Here is an 18,571-nt window from a genome sequence, read left to right on the forward strand (position 1 = left end):
GGATATATGACATTGTGTTGCATAATGTGCCTGGGTTTTTGCTAGCTTGTCAGATGCTTTGTATTACAACCTTGCAAATTGCAAATGGAGCACAAGTATAAAATGTTACAAAGCTAGAAGTTGCCGCTTATAGCAATTTCCTCTATTCTAGTAGCGTTGCAGAGGGCCATATAAGATTAAAATCAAAGAAGCAGATATTCTAGAAGGATTAAGCCCCCACCACTGAATTGTTTTATAATATATGAAGCATGATACACTGACTTTTTTTTTTAAAAAAAAAAAGGATTTGGGCAATATAAAGGGTACAACTCTAGGAAAAGGAGGGTTCCATAAATGCCTGTGGAATGCATTCTGTATCTTTTGCACTCCCTGTTAGTGTGGTGGTATTGCTAAATAAAATTTATTTATTTATTTACTTACATATTTATAAACTGCCTCACTGCGAGAGACTATGGAAGCAGTACATAACAAGATAACATGAGAGATTTGAAAAGAGACAAACTCTAGAAATAATGGGGGGGGGCGGGGGGAGGTCTACCATTGTACAGCTAATATTCCACAGCTGTCTGCTTCATTGTTCAGGGAAAACGTTTCTAAACAAAAACATTTTCATTAGCTGCCTAAACATGAAGATGTTAGGCACCTGCCCAATTTCGGCTGGGGCCTGATTCCAGGCTGCTTCTGCAACTCTAAAAGTACAATTTCTAGTACCAGCTACCGTATTTTTCGCTCTATAAGATGCAGTTTTTCCCTCCTAAAAAGTAAGGGGAAATGTGTGTGCGTCTTATGGAGCGAATGCCTTTCCATACTACCATAAAATCTGCCAACCTGTTACTAAACTGCCTTTGTTGTCAAGAAGGGTTATTCAGATGTTTATTAAAACATGTTCAATACTTTTATTGCTATATGAGGAGGCCTATCCTTTAGGAAATGGTGTGATTTAACTTCCATTCCGTTGTCTCAGTATTCAAGGGAGTTATCACAATGTATTGCATTTTTCTCCCATTTTAGAAAACAGATGCAGGCATCAAGCTAGTATTCATTTTTTAAATGTTGGTTGTGCCAAATGGCACTGTAATATATCAGTGTTAGCTGTTACAATGTGGCTAAGGAATATGAACAGGGAGTTGAAACTGGTTAGCAGAGCCTAGCGAAGTGGAGACCTGGTTATACAGTAATGTGCTAATGCTGCAATAAAACAATGATGCACAATTCCATTTCCTGTTTAATAGGTGAAAAGGAAACCTGTACTTTAGAAACCTGTTCGTGCTTATATTGCCTCTAATGTACTTCTTTTTACAAGGAACTCTTCAAGCTCTGTTGTGTCTGTCAGCCAACATGAACCCCACCTCCCTCCATGCATACAGTGACAGAACCAGTCTACAAAGCCACATGTTCTCGGATGCTTCACAGTCTATGGTGTATTTTCTTACAGATTGACAACAAGGGGAATCACCTTCTAGTCCACGAGGAATCATCCATTAATGTCCCTGCTATTGCGGCTGCCCATGTTATTAAAAGATACATTGCTCAGGCAGCAGATGAACTTTCCTTTGAGGTAAGCAATGAACAGATATGTATTCCTTATCAAATGCAGCAGGAAGAACTTAGCCTAGGACTGCTTGTGCAGTTATTTAATAAGGATTTTTGGGCATGTTAAATGTGTTCTGGAAGTAAGAATGAACATATTAAATCAGTCATATATTCAATAATAATATTTTTGCACATCCTCTAGCCAACATTCTAAAAATTCAGTACTTAGGAGTCCAGCAGCATTTATCTTTGCATATATAACATAACCTGAAAAATGTTTCCCCTGTGGTTTTGTGTCCCATGCTCATTAAACAATATGTCTGCTAAGAAAATGGGCATTGAGAACAGATTAGTATAAGTACTTTCCCCGTGTTTAGGCATGAAAATAAGTGACCCATTTTCACCCCTCTTCCTTCCAAAGAAGCTTATTGTGCTCAGTTTAGAGCTTCTTTTAAACCCTGGACACAAGCCTCAGACTGGCAGCTGGGCTGAGTATTTGAATGAAAATATTCCCCTGACTGCTTTTAAAAACTTGATCCTTTTTAGCTAATGCCCATTGGGTGCTCTGCGTATGTTCTGATTGCTTGCTTGCCTGTGCTGCTATCATCTGTTATGCTCTGAGGCAGTATTCTTCACAATCTTAAGGAATGTACAAACAGCTGTTCATTGGATGTTTCAAAACATCGCCTTTCCATTTGTAGTATCTGGGGAAATGCATAATAAATTGGATATTATTTTCCCAGTTAAGATATATGCACACTATTAGAAATTAACGGTTTAACCGCTGATGCCATCATCACAATAGTAACCAATCTTGGTACAATTCAAAGGAACATTCAGTGTCCTGCCATTAAAATCAGTTTTCATTTATCAGCCTGTCTCAAATTGAAACTAGTGCAAATGTAATGTTAATGGATATATTAAAAATGGCTTAGAGATAAGATATGAACAGCAGAATTGCATGCCCTCTCTCCGATGCAAGTTTACCTGCCACCACTCTGAAACCTGGTGTTGCATCAGCAGTAAGGGTGCCAAGGTTTCCTTGAACCAGGATTTGCAGGCCAACTATTAAAATAATGAATCCAGAGCTAAAGTGGTACCTCAGGTTAAGAACTGTTTCAGGTTAAGAATGGACCTCCAAAATGAATTAAGTTCTTAACCCAAGGTACCACTATAATAGGAAATCAAAGCAACAGATTCTTGTTAAAGGTTTGGATAATGCCCCCTATCCCAGGCTTCTGTTGCCATATCTAATCATAGCATCTTCCTGTGTGAGAGACAGATTACATGACTAAGCATATCATACAGTAAGATATTGTCAGTGCAACTCTGATAAATATCAAATTTCTTTGTGGCCAAAACATAGCTTAGGGACGCGGGTGGCACTGTGGTGTAAACCACTGAGCCTTGGGCTTGCCGATCGGAAGGTCAGCGGTTTGAATCCCCGTGACAGGGTGAGCTCCCGTTGTTCGGTCCCAGCTCCTGCCTAGCAGTTCAAAAGCACATCAAAGTGCAAGTAGATAAATACGTACCGCCTGGGCAGGAAGGTAAATGGTGTTTCCATGCGCTGCTTTGGTTTCGCTAGAAGCAGCTTAGTCATGCTGGCCACATGACCCGGAAAATCTGTCTGAGGATAAATGCCAGCTCCCTTGGCCAATAAAGCAAGATGAGTGCTGCAACCCCAGAGTCGTTCGCGACTGGACTTAACTGTCAGGGGTCCTTTACCTTTAAAACTTGGCTTATAGAATTGGAATCATAGAATTGTAGAGTTGGAAGGGACCCTGAAGGTCATCTAGACCAACCCCCTGCAATGCAAGAATCTCAACACATTGCCCTCAATCCAATTTGAAACCATACCGAACCCTGCTTCACGTTGAAAATGTGCTAGCAGTTTTAAGGCTGCACCACTTGGTACAAACCCATCTAAAGCACTTTGGGTGGCCCACAGATTCCTATTAAATTCCTGAAATGCTTGGCTTTCATTTTTTTTTTAAAAAAATGCATGCCTCCTGGTGGCAGAGATAAGCTTAAAAAGATGAGTGCGGTGTGTCTGAAAGGCTCAAAGGGCAAATAATAAGAACCTCACATGCATAGATGAAGTCTTGCTGGTGTCATTTGCAAGCACTCAGTGACTCGTGCAAACTACTTTAAATGTTTTATGTTAGACAAGTCATCTCAAAGGAATACTTAAATGCCTTCTCTCATCTTCCCATCCTGCTGATGTAACATCACATTTCTTTAATGCATTGTTAACTTTAACTTGGAGGAGCATATCACACTGAACCCCATGGTGGGGGGGGGGGCAGCACTGGTGCTGGGCAGAGGAGATAATACATAAGTGAGTTCCAGTTGTTCATTTTTTTAAAAGTTCATTTGTTCAAATTTTCTTCCCACATTTTGTTCATGATTCTGAGGTGTATTCCTCCTCATTTTGCATTTTAATCAGAACAGCTTTGGGCCTTTTAGCTACTACTAAATGCATCACCCTTGCAAATAGGTTAAAATGTGCACTGTATGGCATTGATGATGCATTAGCTCATATTTTGTAAATGTTGATGCCATAGATAGACAGAGAATGGTGCTATATGTTCATAATGGTGATTTTTTAAAATAGTCCTATAGAAACTGTACTTTTATTAACAAAATGTTTTTCAAAATAAAGTAAGAAAATTATGCTGTGCATTTCTAGGTGGGAGACATTGTGTCAGTCATCGACATGCCTCCAAAAGAATTGACCACTTGGTGGAGGGGAAAGCATGGATTTCAGGTACACTCAGCTGTTATTTCAGAAGCTATTGGATGGATTTGTCAAATTATTACTGATAATAATAGACTGTTTTCTAATGCAATTATAATGCACTCTTTCCTGAATCTGGGAAACACTATAAAGACTTGAAAACGTTCCTTGGAATCCTGAGCAAAATATGGACACTACAAAGCTAGATATGAGACGAGCTGGACCCTCAAAGTATCCCTAGTATAAATAGGTACCATGATGCCCCCTTTTTTTCTAAAACTGTCTGGCTGTAGACAAGAGAAGTGTCATACATTCAAAGAGGATTGGAACTGGCAGGGCACCCTGCCTCTGCAAAGCCTGGAGAAGAATTTCGACTCAATTCTTGGGATTGAGTTGAGGCTGTCATTTGAACTGGATTGGGCAGAGATGTCAAAAGATTGCTCATAGGAGTGGACTCCTTTGGCTTTAATAGTTTTGCAGAAATGAGAATGTATAGACAGGTACATTTTCTGCTGCTACTACTTTGGGAAGAGTTGCACTTAAAATCCCCACATTCTTTGCAGTTTTACGGCATAATCGAGGAAACCGACTCCTTGTTTCTATTGCTGTTTGGGAGTGGAAATGAGGCTGGGGAAATTACCTGAGCTGCCCACCGTTTCTTTCCATTTCCCTTTCCCCTTTTCTTTAGCCTGAGTTTGCTTGCTTGCTTTTCTTTGTCAGACTAGCTTTATTGAAGAGGCAGATAAACTACTGTTAAAATAAGCACCAGGCTGGACTTGTGGGGCAACTGCCTCTCTGTTTCAGCATGCACTTGCCCCATTCAAATATAAAGCAGGGCTGGGTGGGAGGTCTGCCCTTTATGCAAAAGGATGCAGGGGGACAGGAGTGAAACCCACTCCTTGCCCTTTCCCTAGTGTGCTGATTTTAAGTAGCCCTCCCACCCCCAGCAGAGCCCAGTTGTGATACCAGAAGATACAGCAAAGTGAGGTGAGGGAGGGGTGGGATTTGCTTCCCTCTGATGCTCATTATTGTGTAAACCCTCTTTATATGTGGATGGAGCAGACATGTGGTTGCCCCACATGGCAAATTTGACCCTATAGAGCAGGGGTCAGCAAACTTTTTCAGCAGGGGGCCGGTCCACTGTCCCTCAGACCTTGTGGGGGGGCTGCACTATATTTTTTTGGGGGGGATGAACGAATTTCTATGCCCCACAAATAACCCAGAGATGCATTTTAAATAAAAGCACACATTCTACTCCTGTAAAAACATGCTGATTCCTGGACCGTCTGCAGGCCGGATTTAGAAGGCGATTGGGCTGGATCCGGCCCCCGAGCCTTAGTTTGCCTACCCATGCTATAGAGACAGAAGTCATAAGCCCTGTCATGGATACTAGTTTGCCAGCCAGCAATTGTATGGTGCTCTTTCTAGAATGGTAACACATGTACTAAACCATCACTATGTCCAGTTTGTTTGTTTGTTTGTTTATTTCACACATACCATATAGAAACAAGGTGCTTTTTTTTTTTAAAAAAAAAAAACCCTTTGTGAATACTATGGAATGCACAAATATAGTTTAGTGTTTTAGTGTGAAAGTGTGTTGTATAGAAGAAAAGGGATTAAGGCCTTTAAAAGCAAAATAGCAGAACTGATCAGTGGTGACATGCAGCCCCAAGGACCATCAAGAAGGGAAATTAGAAGTGTTATGAAAGACCTTAAAATAGAATGTACATATACAGCAGTAGTACTGAGCAAGCCAGAAAGCAAAATTAAGAAGGTAACGGATATAAATTAGGAAGAATGTATTAAGTGCCAGGAATAGTCTAAACCAGTCCATGACAGTAAGCATCATGCTGGATCTTATTTAATTTTGCTATTACTAGTCAGAGATTAAGACACTTGTCATTTTTATGCCCAGTGGTTTTCTCTTGTACATTGAAGGAGAAAGCAGTTATCATTCTAAGTACAGAAGGCTTATAGTACACTTGTGTGTCATGGTTGCGCTTCAGTGTGTTTTTTCACAATATGGGTTGGGTTTTGATCATATATACAGAGCTGCTGCAACCATATGCCAAGCATTTAGGTGTTTGTTTTTTGCTGTTGAGAACACTGGCCAAAAAGCAGCTAATCCAGAATGAGGCAACTGTGAATATAAGATTTGAGTTCAGAGCCATAAAATTAAAATACATTTTCCTGGTCCTGGTGAGTGGTTTATGACAAGGGTGTGCACAGGCCTAAGATAAGGATTTCTTTTGATCATTTTGAACCCTCTGGTTCTGATTAGTTAGACAAAAAAAGTCTTAACCTTATAGTCCATATTCCAAAATAAGCTGTGTGGAAAACTCTCATTTAAGTCTGTTCCTTTAAATGCATTCACACATTTTGTGGAGAGCTTTTAACTGAAGCTTTAACAAAACGCAATGAGAAAAAGAAACACCAACTTGGCTGGCAAAGGATGAATGGAGCAGATTATCCCTCTCCCACCCTGTTCACTCACCTGCATGTAATTCCTGGTCACCTGTGGTAGTTTTATGTGGTTCAATTTTTTTATGGTGGCAAAAAGTTGCATTTGTGACTAGTCCGAGAAATACACTATTTGCCTAGTTATAAAAAGAAAAGAAGAAAGTTAGAATATACCACTTTCTTTACACTTGGTGAACTAGCCTTCTAAGAACCATCTCTTAATTGTATGTGTTTGGACCGTAAGTATATCCAGAAAGCATGTAATGGGAGCATAGTGAGCAACATGAATTAAAAAAGCAGTTATATTTTATAACAAAGAATATAATCTACAGGATTACGCCTTAATTGTTTAAATATTGTGGTGTTGTGCAAATACCCCCTTTTACTGCAAAGCTATTAGACTTTACGTGTGATTCTATTCTTAAATATGCTGCAGATGTGAATTTCCATCTGTCTCTCTTTGTCACAGGTTGGATTCTTTCCTAGTGAATGTGTTGAGCTAATTAATGACAAAGTTCCTCAGTCTGTGACCAATTCTGTGCCAAAGCCAGGTATGTGTGTATTTATATTTTAAACAAATGCATATAATATGACAGAATGTTGATGTTAAATCCTTTCTACAGCGTCTCACTGCATTCACTCAAATATTTATTCCACTGATGTGTTCTTTCATATTTATTGATCACCCATTCAAAACTATTTCAGTGTATGCATTCCATGATACAAGTACCTTTTCTGCCATTTCACAGTTTTGATTTAATTTCCCAGTGGTTTGATTTTAATATTAGTATATGTTTTGTAGGATTTCTGCATTTTGTATAACTGCTGCTAGACAGTTAGTGTGGTGGTTAGTGTGCTGTAGTGTTTCTTCTGTTCGTATACATTTTCTGTCAGTGTTTATTTCTTGTCATATAAAAAAGATCCCTTCAGCCTGGATTCTAATGATGCTTGGCTTTGCAATTTAAGCCAAACTAACCTATGATGCACCTGCTTTACCCTCCGCTTCATCCCATCTACTTGCTGATTGATAGTGGAGTTTCTTTGTTTATTTCTGGGGATTTATGCTCTCTAATTTAAAACTTATTTCCAATCTTAAAACATCAATAAAAACAAGAAAACAATACACACACACACACACACACAAACACCATGTGTAATAATAAGCCATGCACCCTGCTCTAAAGTATCTGCTCTAGGTTTATATAGTTTAAAGAGTACTTTGGAGTTGGAATGTTTTGTCTCTTACAAAAATGTGAAAATAGATTAGTGCCTTAGGCTTACCAGCTGGAAAAATTCACTTTTAATGATGACCTGTCTTATATGCACAGTATTGATGTATCCCTAAGGATTAGATTATTCAAAGATATTACAAAACCAAATTACCAGTGAATTTATCCATTGCTTTAGAAAGAGATCCTTGGTGGGTAAATTTAGTATACCTCCTTCCATCTTTTGATCCAGTTCCTGGGGCCCTCTTTCCTACATGTTTTCTATAGAAATTGATTATTCCACTTTGTGTGCAAAATATTTGAGGCTTATTTTGCAATATTGGTAACAGTTATGCAGAAATCTTGACATGCCAAGTGGTTTTAGAGTTCAAATATTAATTGAATTTTTAGCTGGATAGATGTGGGATTGCATGTTCTTCCGTTATAGACAGACCCACATCACACATTTAAAGCACGTTCAATAAAAATTTAAAGCACATGATCCCCCCCCCAGGAATTCTGGGAAATGTAGTTTATTAAAGGTGCTGAAAATTATGTATCTGCGAAGGGGAAACTACAATTCCTAGGATGCTTTGGGGAGTCACCTGCTTTAAATATGCATTTGATATGCTGTAAATGGAAGGTGTGGATCTGCTCAAAAAGTATTGAAAGTTAATAACTATCTTAAGAGTAGCATAAAATTTATTAATTTCTAAGAAAAAGTTACTGGCATTCAGAAAGAAGCCAAAAACAACTTGTTACATCAAGTTCTAACTCAGTTGTTCCTAAAATGAAAGCCCAGCATTAGGCCAGATCCCTGCCTATATAAATGCTGAATTAGTAATCACTGTGTTACGTTTTAGTACGGATTCCATTTTTTTCAAGTGAACTTCTGTTTTCTTTCAGTTTCCTTCATTTTTAAGATACCTAAAGAAATACTGTTTTTGAAAATTAAATGTATGAATAAAATTAGGTGCAAGTAACATGATCATGCTATGAAACAGGGACAGAAACCATGTGGCCCTCCAGATGTTGTCAGACTCCAGTTTTCATCTTCCCCAGACAGCATAGCCAGTGGTCAGAGATGATGGCAGTTGTAGTTCCACAGTATCTGGAGGGTCACAGGGTCCCCACCCCCGCTATAAAGGGACAATGATCTCCACCTGCTACTGTCCTTCTCCCTCCCACCCCACTGAGAAGGCAAGGGGCAGAATGTCTGCTAGCTATGATGGGTGACGCTACTAGAAAATGCCTACTAGCCCTGATGGCTGTGCTCTGCCTCTAGTGTTGAAGAAATCGTGCTCCGGCAGCGCAGAGGCAGCGGGAGGCCCCATTAGCTAAAGTGGTGCTTCAGGTTAAGAACAGTTTCAGGTTAAGAATGGACCTCCGGAACGAATTAAGTACTTAACCCGAGGTACCACTGTATAGCATTTCCTGGAAGGTGCAGTAAAAGAAAGGTGTGCCTGCACCATGTGCAACCCTGGATCCCAGCTGCTGTCCTTCATTTTTATGGATATGATATGCTTTTTTTAAAAAAAGAGTGGAAATAGTAGAAGTAGTAATAGTAATGAAATAAACAACCAACTGTAGAGGGTACAGAGGTCATGGTTTATTCCTGCCATAAAACCCCTGAAAAGAAATGTTCAGGTTTCCTTCTGTGCTCTCCCCGCCCCCGCCCCAATATTGTAGGCAGGACTGCAAATCTAGTTAATCTTGCTGACAGTGCCAAATTTATTCCTTATAGGAAGTGTCTGTCATGCTTTCTATCTGTATGGCTCTAAAGTGGTAAGGGAAATACAAATACTGCTCTTTTAATGCAACTTGCATTGCTTGCCTGAACAGTATGTGTTCCTTTATGATGTATAATTCCATTACTAGTGGTGTGGGGAATAAGGATGGGGAAGGTGTTTCTGTCCTTCTCAGCTTGCCCAGTCTGTAGTTTTGTGCAATAGGTGTCATCTTTTTTTTTATCTCTTCTATTCGTTTTCCATATTTATTTTGTCTTTCGTAGCACATATTATCCACTTTGTATGAACGCTCTACATGTGTTCTTATTAACACCAAGCATGTTGCTCATCTCATTCTACATCTGCCTTGTATGTTGTCTGGGGAGTGTTTTTAATATGACTGATTTTAGAATGTTTCTTATCTTTGTATAGTTGAGGGATTCTAATAATAGCATATTAACAAAGTTACAAGGTGCACCTTGGAGTTCCTTGTACAGAAAAGGAGAGGTTCCTTCAACCTTTTTCAAACTTTTTGTACATTCCATGTTGGTGTGATAGTACTTGAATAAAGTATTGATTCGAATTAATCCTTGCAGTGCAAGGTGCAGATAATATCTCATTGCACCTTATAAAGCATCATTTTGTCTACCAAAGGTAATGAATTTGGTATTTTTATGTGTGTTTGTTCATATATGTGTTTGTGCGTCGGTATTAATTGATATAAATTAAAATTGGTTTGCCAAGGTTGCTTACAGAGATTTTTTTCAAGATGGTTGGACTTGACAGCCACTTGGAATCATGCCACAACCTGGCTTTTCTGCTGTAATTAGATGGTTGTGCTCAGCTCCCTGTATGGCATTACCATACAAATGCCCCCATGTACTGGTTAAAAAGTTAAATCCTAGAGACGAACAGCTGCACATGAAGGGCTGGCTGACATATGCAGCAATTTCAAGCTGCCCCCATGAAGCAAATAGTTGAATCAGTCCATAAGCAAATCTTTTAATTCAGCTGACTGCTCTTGTTGTGTTGTCATTGGGAAGGGTTGGGGGTGCAGGGCACTGGGCTAGAACTAAGAACTCTGGTTTCCTTCCTGGCTCAATATAACCTGTCACTAAATAATCTTACATTTATATTTTCATTCCTGAAAACCAGCAGACATGTACATGCCTTCCTTTCTGATAGACAAAAGGAAGCAGGGTGGGGAAATTCAAAGTGTACTCGATACAAACATGGTAGTCTCTTTTGCAGGGTGCTTTGTACTGTCAGCTCCTGAAAAACCTCTGTCACCTCGTAGGTTTTCTTTAGCCTGTCCCTCTGTATGATTTTAGTTCTAAAAGAAGCTCCTGTCAAATCCTTGAGGCCGCTTCCCCCTCAGATGTTAGGGGTATTACATTGAAGTGAAATTGGATGCTGGACAGTTCATGTGAGGGTTTAAATGGACAATGTCATGGTGGTTACCGTAAATGTGCTCTAAGATGCAATAAAATTCAGTAGGATATTTTTTCTGGATTAGGAACCGTTACTAATATACATATGAAACAGAATGTCTAAATTCTGTGTGTGTTTAATTTATTTTTTAAAAAACTTTTTTTACTGGACTCTTTAAGAGGCATTTAAATAATCATAAAGCAATATTGCAATATAAACCCATTATGGATTAATTAAAAACATGAACCTATTGAAGCACCACTTTTGTAACCTCTGTAGGAACAGAAGCACTTTAACACAGTGACTCCACTCCCACCGTGTGCAGTTGGTCCAGAAGGATGCTGTAGTTAATGGTATAGAGAAATGCAGAGGGCTATGTATGGGGTAATCATGAGCTGTAGGATAATCAAGAGGGTCTTGCTCCCCCCCCCCCACCTTTTGATGAAGACCATCAACCAGAAGGGAGACCAAGGCAGTTCTAATCCTGAACCCCACCTGGAAGCCAGATCAAACTCAAGTTGATTTGTTCCATCCAGGGCTCTTGGAACTGTACAAGCACTGTCAGATGCACCACTTTCACCAGGAAAGGGAGGTTTTGTGTAGGTTTATAATCCCCAAAAATCATTGATCTGTCATGCCCAATTTGTGGTTGTTCAAACCATGTGGCAATTGTGGCAAACTAAGTGGCAATTTTCACTTTCATTGTGTTTCCCCCCTCCATTTGGCAATGTCTCAAGAAAGAAATGCACAAACAGAAATAAATAAAAGCATCTGTGTTGGCTTCAGTTTCACTAAATCTGGTTTGGTGGGGGAAAGAGTCAAGTGGGCAGATGGCTGAACTTGTTTATAAATGCAATGAAATTTTTTGAATGTTTAGCATCGAGTGTTTCTTTGTTTGGAAATGTTGCACTTGAAGTTGTTGGAATGATCATCATGACATCACTTAATTCTTCTGTTTAGAAGCCCAGGATATACATCCATTTTGTTGATTCACTCCAAATTTAGTGCTGTACCATATGAAGTCCCATTTGATTTCAGAAAAGATTTGGACAACTATGGCATTTTAAGTGCCTCACTCTTATGTATTTTCTTTCTTAATTAAATTTCTACACCAGCCTTCATCTGTGGATCACAGGGCAGTTTACAATATGGCAACACAAAAGTCCTCCTGAGGGAATTACAAAGGAAAGATTGTTTGTGGGCCCCTCCAGTCTTTTAAAATGAAAATGTCCTGTTTTTATAATGGCTATTCATTTTAATAATTAATTTTCTTTTGAATTGTACTTTCTCAGTCTCCCCTGCCCATGGAGCCCGTCCAGCGTCCTGGAGCTACTTCCCCCCTTGTACGTTTCCATTTATTTCATTTTTCTCTATCTCATCGCCTTTAGTATTATTCAGCTGAATAGTTATCTGTTTGGGAGATGTGCAGAGACATCAGAGTGGGATTTATTGCTTTTATTTTTCCACAGAATGCCTTTAAAATTTTGAAGTATAAAATAAATGTGGGCTGGAGTGTGAAGGACAGAAATAGTAACAACAATCACTCTTCTTTTTCTCCAAATTCTCAGAATAAATCTCAGATTGTTAGGGTAGTCAGCTGTAATCTCATTGGGAGTCCATGCAATCAGTATCTGTGAAATTATATCCCAGAATCAGAGATACAGGATCTCAAAAGGGTTTGCTTTGAAAAATTGCTATATTGTCATGTACATTTTCCAAATGATTTTTTTTTAAAAAAAAAATTAGGCTCCATCACTAAAATATGTAATAGTTTAATGCCGGGATTTTCAAACAGCCATTTTTGGGCTACAACTCCCATCACCCCTAGCTAGCAGGACCAGTGGTCAGGGATGATGGGAAACAGCTGGAGACTCAGATTTTGGAAATCCTAGTTTAGTGTATTCTGTAATAAGAATTTTGTTTTTGTTTCACAATCTTCATAATGGAGAATGAAAGCATCTGCCTCAGCATCTTTCCCTGTAGTAATGTTTGATTGCAGTGGAGAGGCAGTGGTGGTCGAGAATTGCACAGGCATATTTCAAGGCCTTTTTCACAGTGTAACTTCTGTCACCATGAAGGAACTGATTTCATCATAATACATTTTTGTTAAATGCTTTAGAAAAACAGTCTTACAATATTTATAATATTAATTACTTTCATCAGAGGCTGTAGCGATAGCGGACGACCATAATCTTGTTCTAGACTTTGGTCCAGGATTCTGTCAACAGGACTGATCCTGACCTCCATCAACTTCTGGAGGCCATTTTAACTCTATCCACTTGTAAATTGCCTAAATTCAGATGAAGCCCTTCCTTTTGCCTGTGCAATTAGAAATTAAACTACATGGGCAAAAAGACCACAGCCAATCTTTTGCAAGGGTAGAAATCACAAAGAGGAAGTATCACAGGAGACAGATTGGCAATATGCTCGTGTTTTCAGCAGAACTATGGAGTAGGAGAGCCCTTTTCTTCTGCCACTATTGGTAATTATAACAGAGCTGCAACAGGGTGGATCTGTGTTGTGGTATTGAGGTTAAAGTGTGTGCATGCATGCACACTCCCTTTCAGTGGCTGGCCTCATCAGTGATAGCGAATATGAACTAGCTCTTCATCAAATTGAACATGTCATTATGGATTTTCTTGAAATCTCTCAGTTGTGGTGAAAGAAGGGAAGACATGGGCTATTTCTCTATGCCATGTAGCTCAATTGCATTATGGGGGCGGGGAGCTTTTAATCAGGTGTGAGGGACCTTTAATCCTCCAGATGTTGTTTAACTATGATGCCCACCATATCTGGTAATTGATCATGGCTGTAGGGGCTGAGGGGTGTTTTAGTTCAGCAATATCTGAGGGGCAAAGTGTTCCCCACACCTGGCCTCAACCTTCAGCCTATATTACTTCCTTCCTTGGTGTCAATAGATAACAACACTGCGGCCTATCAGTTATTCAGTCAAATGTGAAAAATCATTTTTGTAAGTTACTTTTTTAAAAGGAAGTGTCCAGGAGGTAACTTACAGTACTTCCGCACAACAATTTAAACATTGTGGTTTTCCTTATTTTTGGCAACCATAGATCCTAGATCTGTGACTAGGATCACAATTGTTGGATTGGTGTGTGGTTGCCACACTTTGACTCCATAGCATTGGGCATTCACAAATACATTTGTGTGCCAAAGTGGATATACTAAACCACAACTCTGGTTGGGTGCATTAGTTAGGGTTGTAGCTGTATTTTTAAAACATGTATTAAAGTTTGGTTCCCCATCTTATTCTTAGTGAAATTTTGCCAGAAGCTCCGTGGAAATCATGAATGCCCTGGCAAGCCTTACATGATTACCCACCATGTTATGCAGAGCACTCATTCTCTGTAACATACTCCTAGATCCTTTTGGCCATGGGAATTGATGCATCTGAATTCATCTGTTGTGGGTGCACTTCTTCCATCTAAGCAATCAAAAGGCCTTGGACATTTCCCCCATAAAGGAAAGGCCTGGCAGATGTTGGTCAGAGTCAGATTGATGACTTGGTGGCATTTACTGTAGTTAGAGGTGGATAGTAAGTTCTGACCAAGGGTCTCATTTCTGTTATACATGCATATATGTAGAAATAATTCAAACCAATTTTATTCTGGAGCTTAAAATAATCAGCAGAGATTTGAAGCTATTCTATGCTATTACTATCTTGCAAATCAAGATGCTATTGACCAGCATGTTAAAATTTATTTTTTTGTCCTTTCTTGCCTCATCCCACCCCCCAAACCACATGCAGATTTGGAGATGGATAGTGTAAAGCCAGGTTCAGCATGTGTTTCAGAGCCTCTGAACTATTCCCAGCTGAGCTCAGGTAGAGCATGTCACAGTCAACTGTAGACTCTTAAGTGTACTAACCCTGAGTCTAACATTGTGTGTTCTAGCAATAATACCTATTAATGGATATAGATTTGGTGTTAGAAGATAGACTATAGTTCTAGTTATGTCTGAACACTTGTTATCTATAAGTTGGGGAAAGAGCCTAACATCCAGGTGATGGTGTAATGTTTCTCTTGGCAGGTGCCATGGAAATCAGGCAGTTCACTAGTCATTTTCCGCGCACCCCACCCGAATGGATTCATAGACTCTATGAATCCTGCAAATTTGGGTTTCTCTGTGTGTTTGTGAACCTTGAATTATACTTAGCTGCTGTTTCCTTGAGGTGTGGTTATAAATAATGTGTGTGTGTGTGTGTGTGTGTGTGTGTGTGTGTGTGTAAAATGTGGTGTATATACACACAAATACAAACGTGTATGAACACATACCAAAGCAGATATGTTGCCTGCCACTGGAAACTTTGTCTCAGGACTGAGGAGAAGACAGAGGGAGGGGAAAGAAGAGAGAAGAAATATTGTTGAATCTCTGTAGTTTAGCAGCAGCTCAAATGACCATATTATGTACACAGCTGCAAAGCTATAAGTAGAAACTGCTGTTGCTATAGTTGTCTTGACTACATTGCAAGAATCTCCAAAGAAGAAGATGTATTGGAATAAAACTATGCAAAACACAGTTATGTGACTAATCTTTGCTATATTAAAATAGCTTTTTAGAGCCATTCATTTAGACACTTTTTAGTGCAGCTCATACTGTTTGTTTATAATTTGGGAAGCTATAGGGTAGCTGTAGGAATATGAAGCCTTGTATTTATTTTGATATATTCTGCTTTTAAGATAACAGCCATTAATCTGAGTCCTATTTAAGGGCCGAAGTGAAATTAGAAGTTACCTTCTAAATGTCAGAATCAATTTCTCTGATTTGACATTAAAGATGTCCTTTTCGGGATCTACTCAGCTCCTTCTCTCCACTTTGCTTTGGACCAAAGCAACATACCAGGCTATTGTGCAGGAACCCCACAGTGGTATCCAACAACTTCCCTCAGTACAAGCTGCTCACCCCAAAGAGCAGAAGTAAGCTCTGGCCACATGATGCTCTGTGGAAAGGAGTGGGAGACGTTGGCCTAAAACAGCAGCAAGCAAGAGAAACAAAGCATTTAACTCAGCCTTCCCCATGCTAGTGCCCTCCAGATGTTTTGGATTACAATTCCCATCAGCTCCATGTGCTGGCTGGGGCTGATGGGAATTGTAGTTTAAAAGATCTGAACACTACGTTGCAGTGGGTGATTTTAACTCTTCACAACTAACAGTAAAGATCTTTTTTTACCAGGACAACCTTTTACCCAAGTAAGTAAAAGAGACAGTTGGTGGCTGAGAGGGTATTCTACTTTATTAGTATTTTCATTAATAAATCACTTCTTGATTTGTAAAGTGCTTGACAATTTGGTTACAATTTCGGTCTGGTTCATCATTGTTGCAAAGCTCTGGCAAGGTCAATAGATGGAGAACTGAAGTTGAGAGAGGGTGATTTAGTCAATACAGACACCCTTGATGAGCATGGATCTGGACCTGGTTCCCAGTACCATGTTTTAAAATAATGCTGAGCTATACTGAGGTCCAGCGCCGAGAGCCTTCTGCGGTTCCCTCACTGTGAGAAATGAGGTTACAGGGAACCAGGCAGAGGGCCTTCTCAGTAGTGGCGACCGCCCTGTGGAACGCCCTCCCATCAGAAGCCAAGGAAATAAACAACTACCTGACTTTTAGAAAACATCTGAAGGCAGCCCTGTTTTGGGAAGTTTTTAATGTTTGATGTATTTATTGTGTTTTTAATATTCTATTTGGAGCCGTCCAGAGTGATGGGTGGGGTATAACTGATACTAATAAATTCTTCTTCTTCTTCTTCTTGTTCTTCTTCTTCTTGTTCTTCTTCTTCTTGTTCTTCTTCTTCTTCTTCTTCTTCTTCTTCTTCTTCTTCTTCTTCTTCTTCTTCTTCTTCTTCTTCTTCTTCTTCTTCTTCACAACTCTGTTATCTTACAGACACTTTTGAGCATTATCCTGTGTGTTTAGTCATTACACCACAATGTGTGTGATCTATAAAATCTAAGCTGATTGTTTTTAAACAAAGCAAAAATATACTCACAGCTCAACTTTTCACACACAACCTTTATTTACTGGTAGACATATTTCTTTAAGCAATTAAATTGTCACACCTTGCAGGCGTTCATTTAGGCCTCTTTTCTCCTGCATTGCTTGAAGTGCTGATATCATCCTCTTCTTTTTCACATTTGCTCATTAATTACTTTAACAGCAGTGCTTTGAAGATATAGTCTAAGGTATTTAGCAAGTAACAGACGCTAGGCTTCATTACCTTCATTATTGGCACAACTAAGAGAGTCTGTGTATATAACATGATTTCTGCCCTTGGTGCTGAACTCTGGAGTCAGTGTTGAACTTCAGGATGTTAACTGTGATGTCACAACAATAATCCTTTTCCAACTAGTCACCCCAGGTGAGCAAGTAGTTAATTGTTTAGCCCTAAACTATCCCAATCACAGAAGTCATATAATCCCAGTCTCCACGCAAATCCATTCTGCAATCCCCACAATTTGCCAAAAGATTGTTTTAACCCTGAAAAGGAGAGCCAGTGTGGTGATAGAGAACTGCACATAGACAAAACTGTGTTGACGTCCCTGTTCAGTCCCAGCACTTATTGGCTAATTGTGAGTGAGCCACTGCCTTTCATCGTAACTTCTCGCACGGGGTTGCTGTGAGAGGCTCATCATAAGAAAAACCATGGCTTATGAATTGTCCCAGAAAACTAAGTTGTAATGAAACATTGTAAATATTTAAGTTTCAAAACTGTAATTCTTCTGATCCTCTTCAATCTCAGATCTATTTAAGGCATAGAGGGGGTGAGAAGGAAGGTTTTCAATGTTTGAATTAATTACACAAATGGTCAGCATGTTTCCAAGCTGTCAACATAAAATGGTGCCAAATCAAATTAAGCATGGTACACAGTCAATTTGTATTCACCATACATTCATATAAATGAACATGACAGCAACAAATGATGTTCTAAATGCAAAAACCTACAGTCCCATAATGTAAAAAGACAGAGAGTATGTGTATAATGTTGGACCAAGGCTGGGTTAAAATGAGGCACACTGAAATATATGTTTCTCATGTGTACAGAAGACCACCATTCTGCAAATAATGTGCACAAATAATCACTGTTTATAGCAATATATTTTTCAAATTTACAGATCTGAACTTTTTCTTATTTGGTGAGTGGGTGTTTGTTTTATCCAGAATAATAATTGGTGTTCTTGAAATCTTTTTTCCATGTAATCTCATTTATTAAAAGTGTATAAAGACAGAGCAGTCTTAAATGGGGTGGTGGTAGAAGTAAAATACTAGATTGAAACCAATTGGGCATGGGGATTAATTACACAAATTTCAAGCTGGTGCGGAAGGAACAAGATGGCTTTGGATTCTGAGGATCCAAGGTTGGCTCTGCCCTGCCTCCACACACACACACACACACACACACTCTCTCTCTCTCCAATCTCGTCTCCTTTCAGGGTTCCTGCTGAACCACAGAGTTGAAAATGGGCT

The 18,571-nt window shown here is 39.3% G+C and overlaps 1 protein-coding gene across 8 annotated transcripts in view; it reads left to right on the forward strand.

Moving 5' to 3' along the window:
* Positions 1-18,571, forward strand: part of ARHGAP32 (Rho GTPase activating protein 32) — a 205,491-nt gene that overhangs the window by 133,664 nt on the left and 53,256 nt on the right. For 5 of the 8 annotated variants that reach the window (XR_014163160.1, XM_081889722.1, XM_081889723.1 and 2 more), the window contains 5 exons: positions 1,436-1,558; positions 4,223-4,300; positions 7,200-7,281; positions 12,389-12,439; positions 14,863-14,937. Coding sequence is in view for 7 of the 8 variants with exons in the window: in XM_081889722.1 (XP_081745848.1) it covers positions 1,436-1,558; positions 4,223-4,300; positions 7,200-7,281; positions 12,389-12,439; positions 14,863-14,937 (409 nt within the window). In the remaining variant the exon portion in view is untranslated. The remainder of the gene's footprint in view (positions 1-1,435; positions 1,559-4,222; positions 4,301-7,199; positions 7,282-12,388; positions 12,440-14,862; positions 14,938-18,571) is intronic. The other 3 variants (XM_081889726.1, XM_081889728.1, XM_081889724.1) reach the window with 2 other exon arrangements.

This window comes from Podarcis melisellensis (genome assembly GCF_964234715.1).
Source record: "Podarcis melisellensis genome assembly, chromosome: 15".
NCBI lineage: Eukaryota > Metazoa > Chordata > Lepidosauria > Squamata > Lacertidae > Podarcis > Podarcis melisellensis.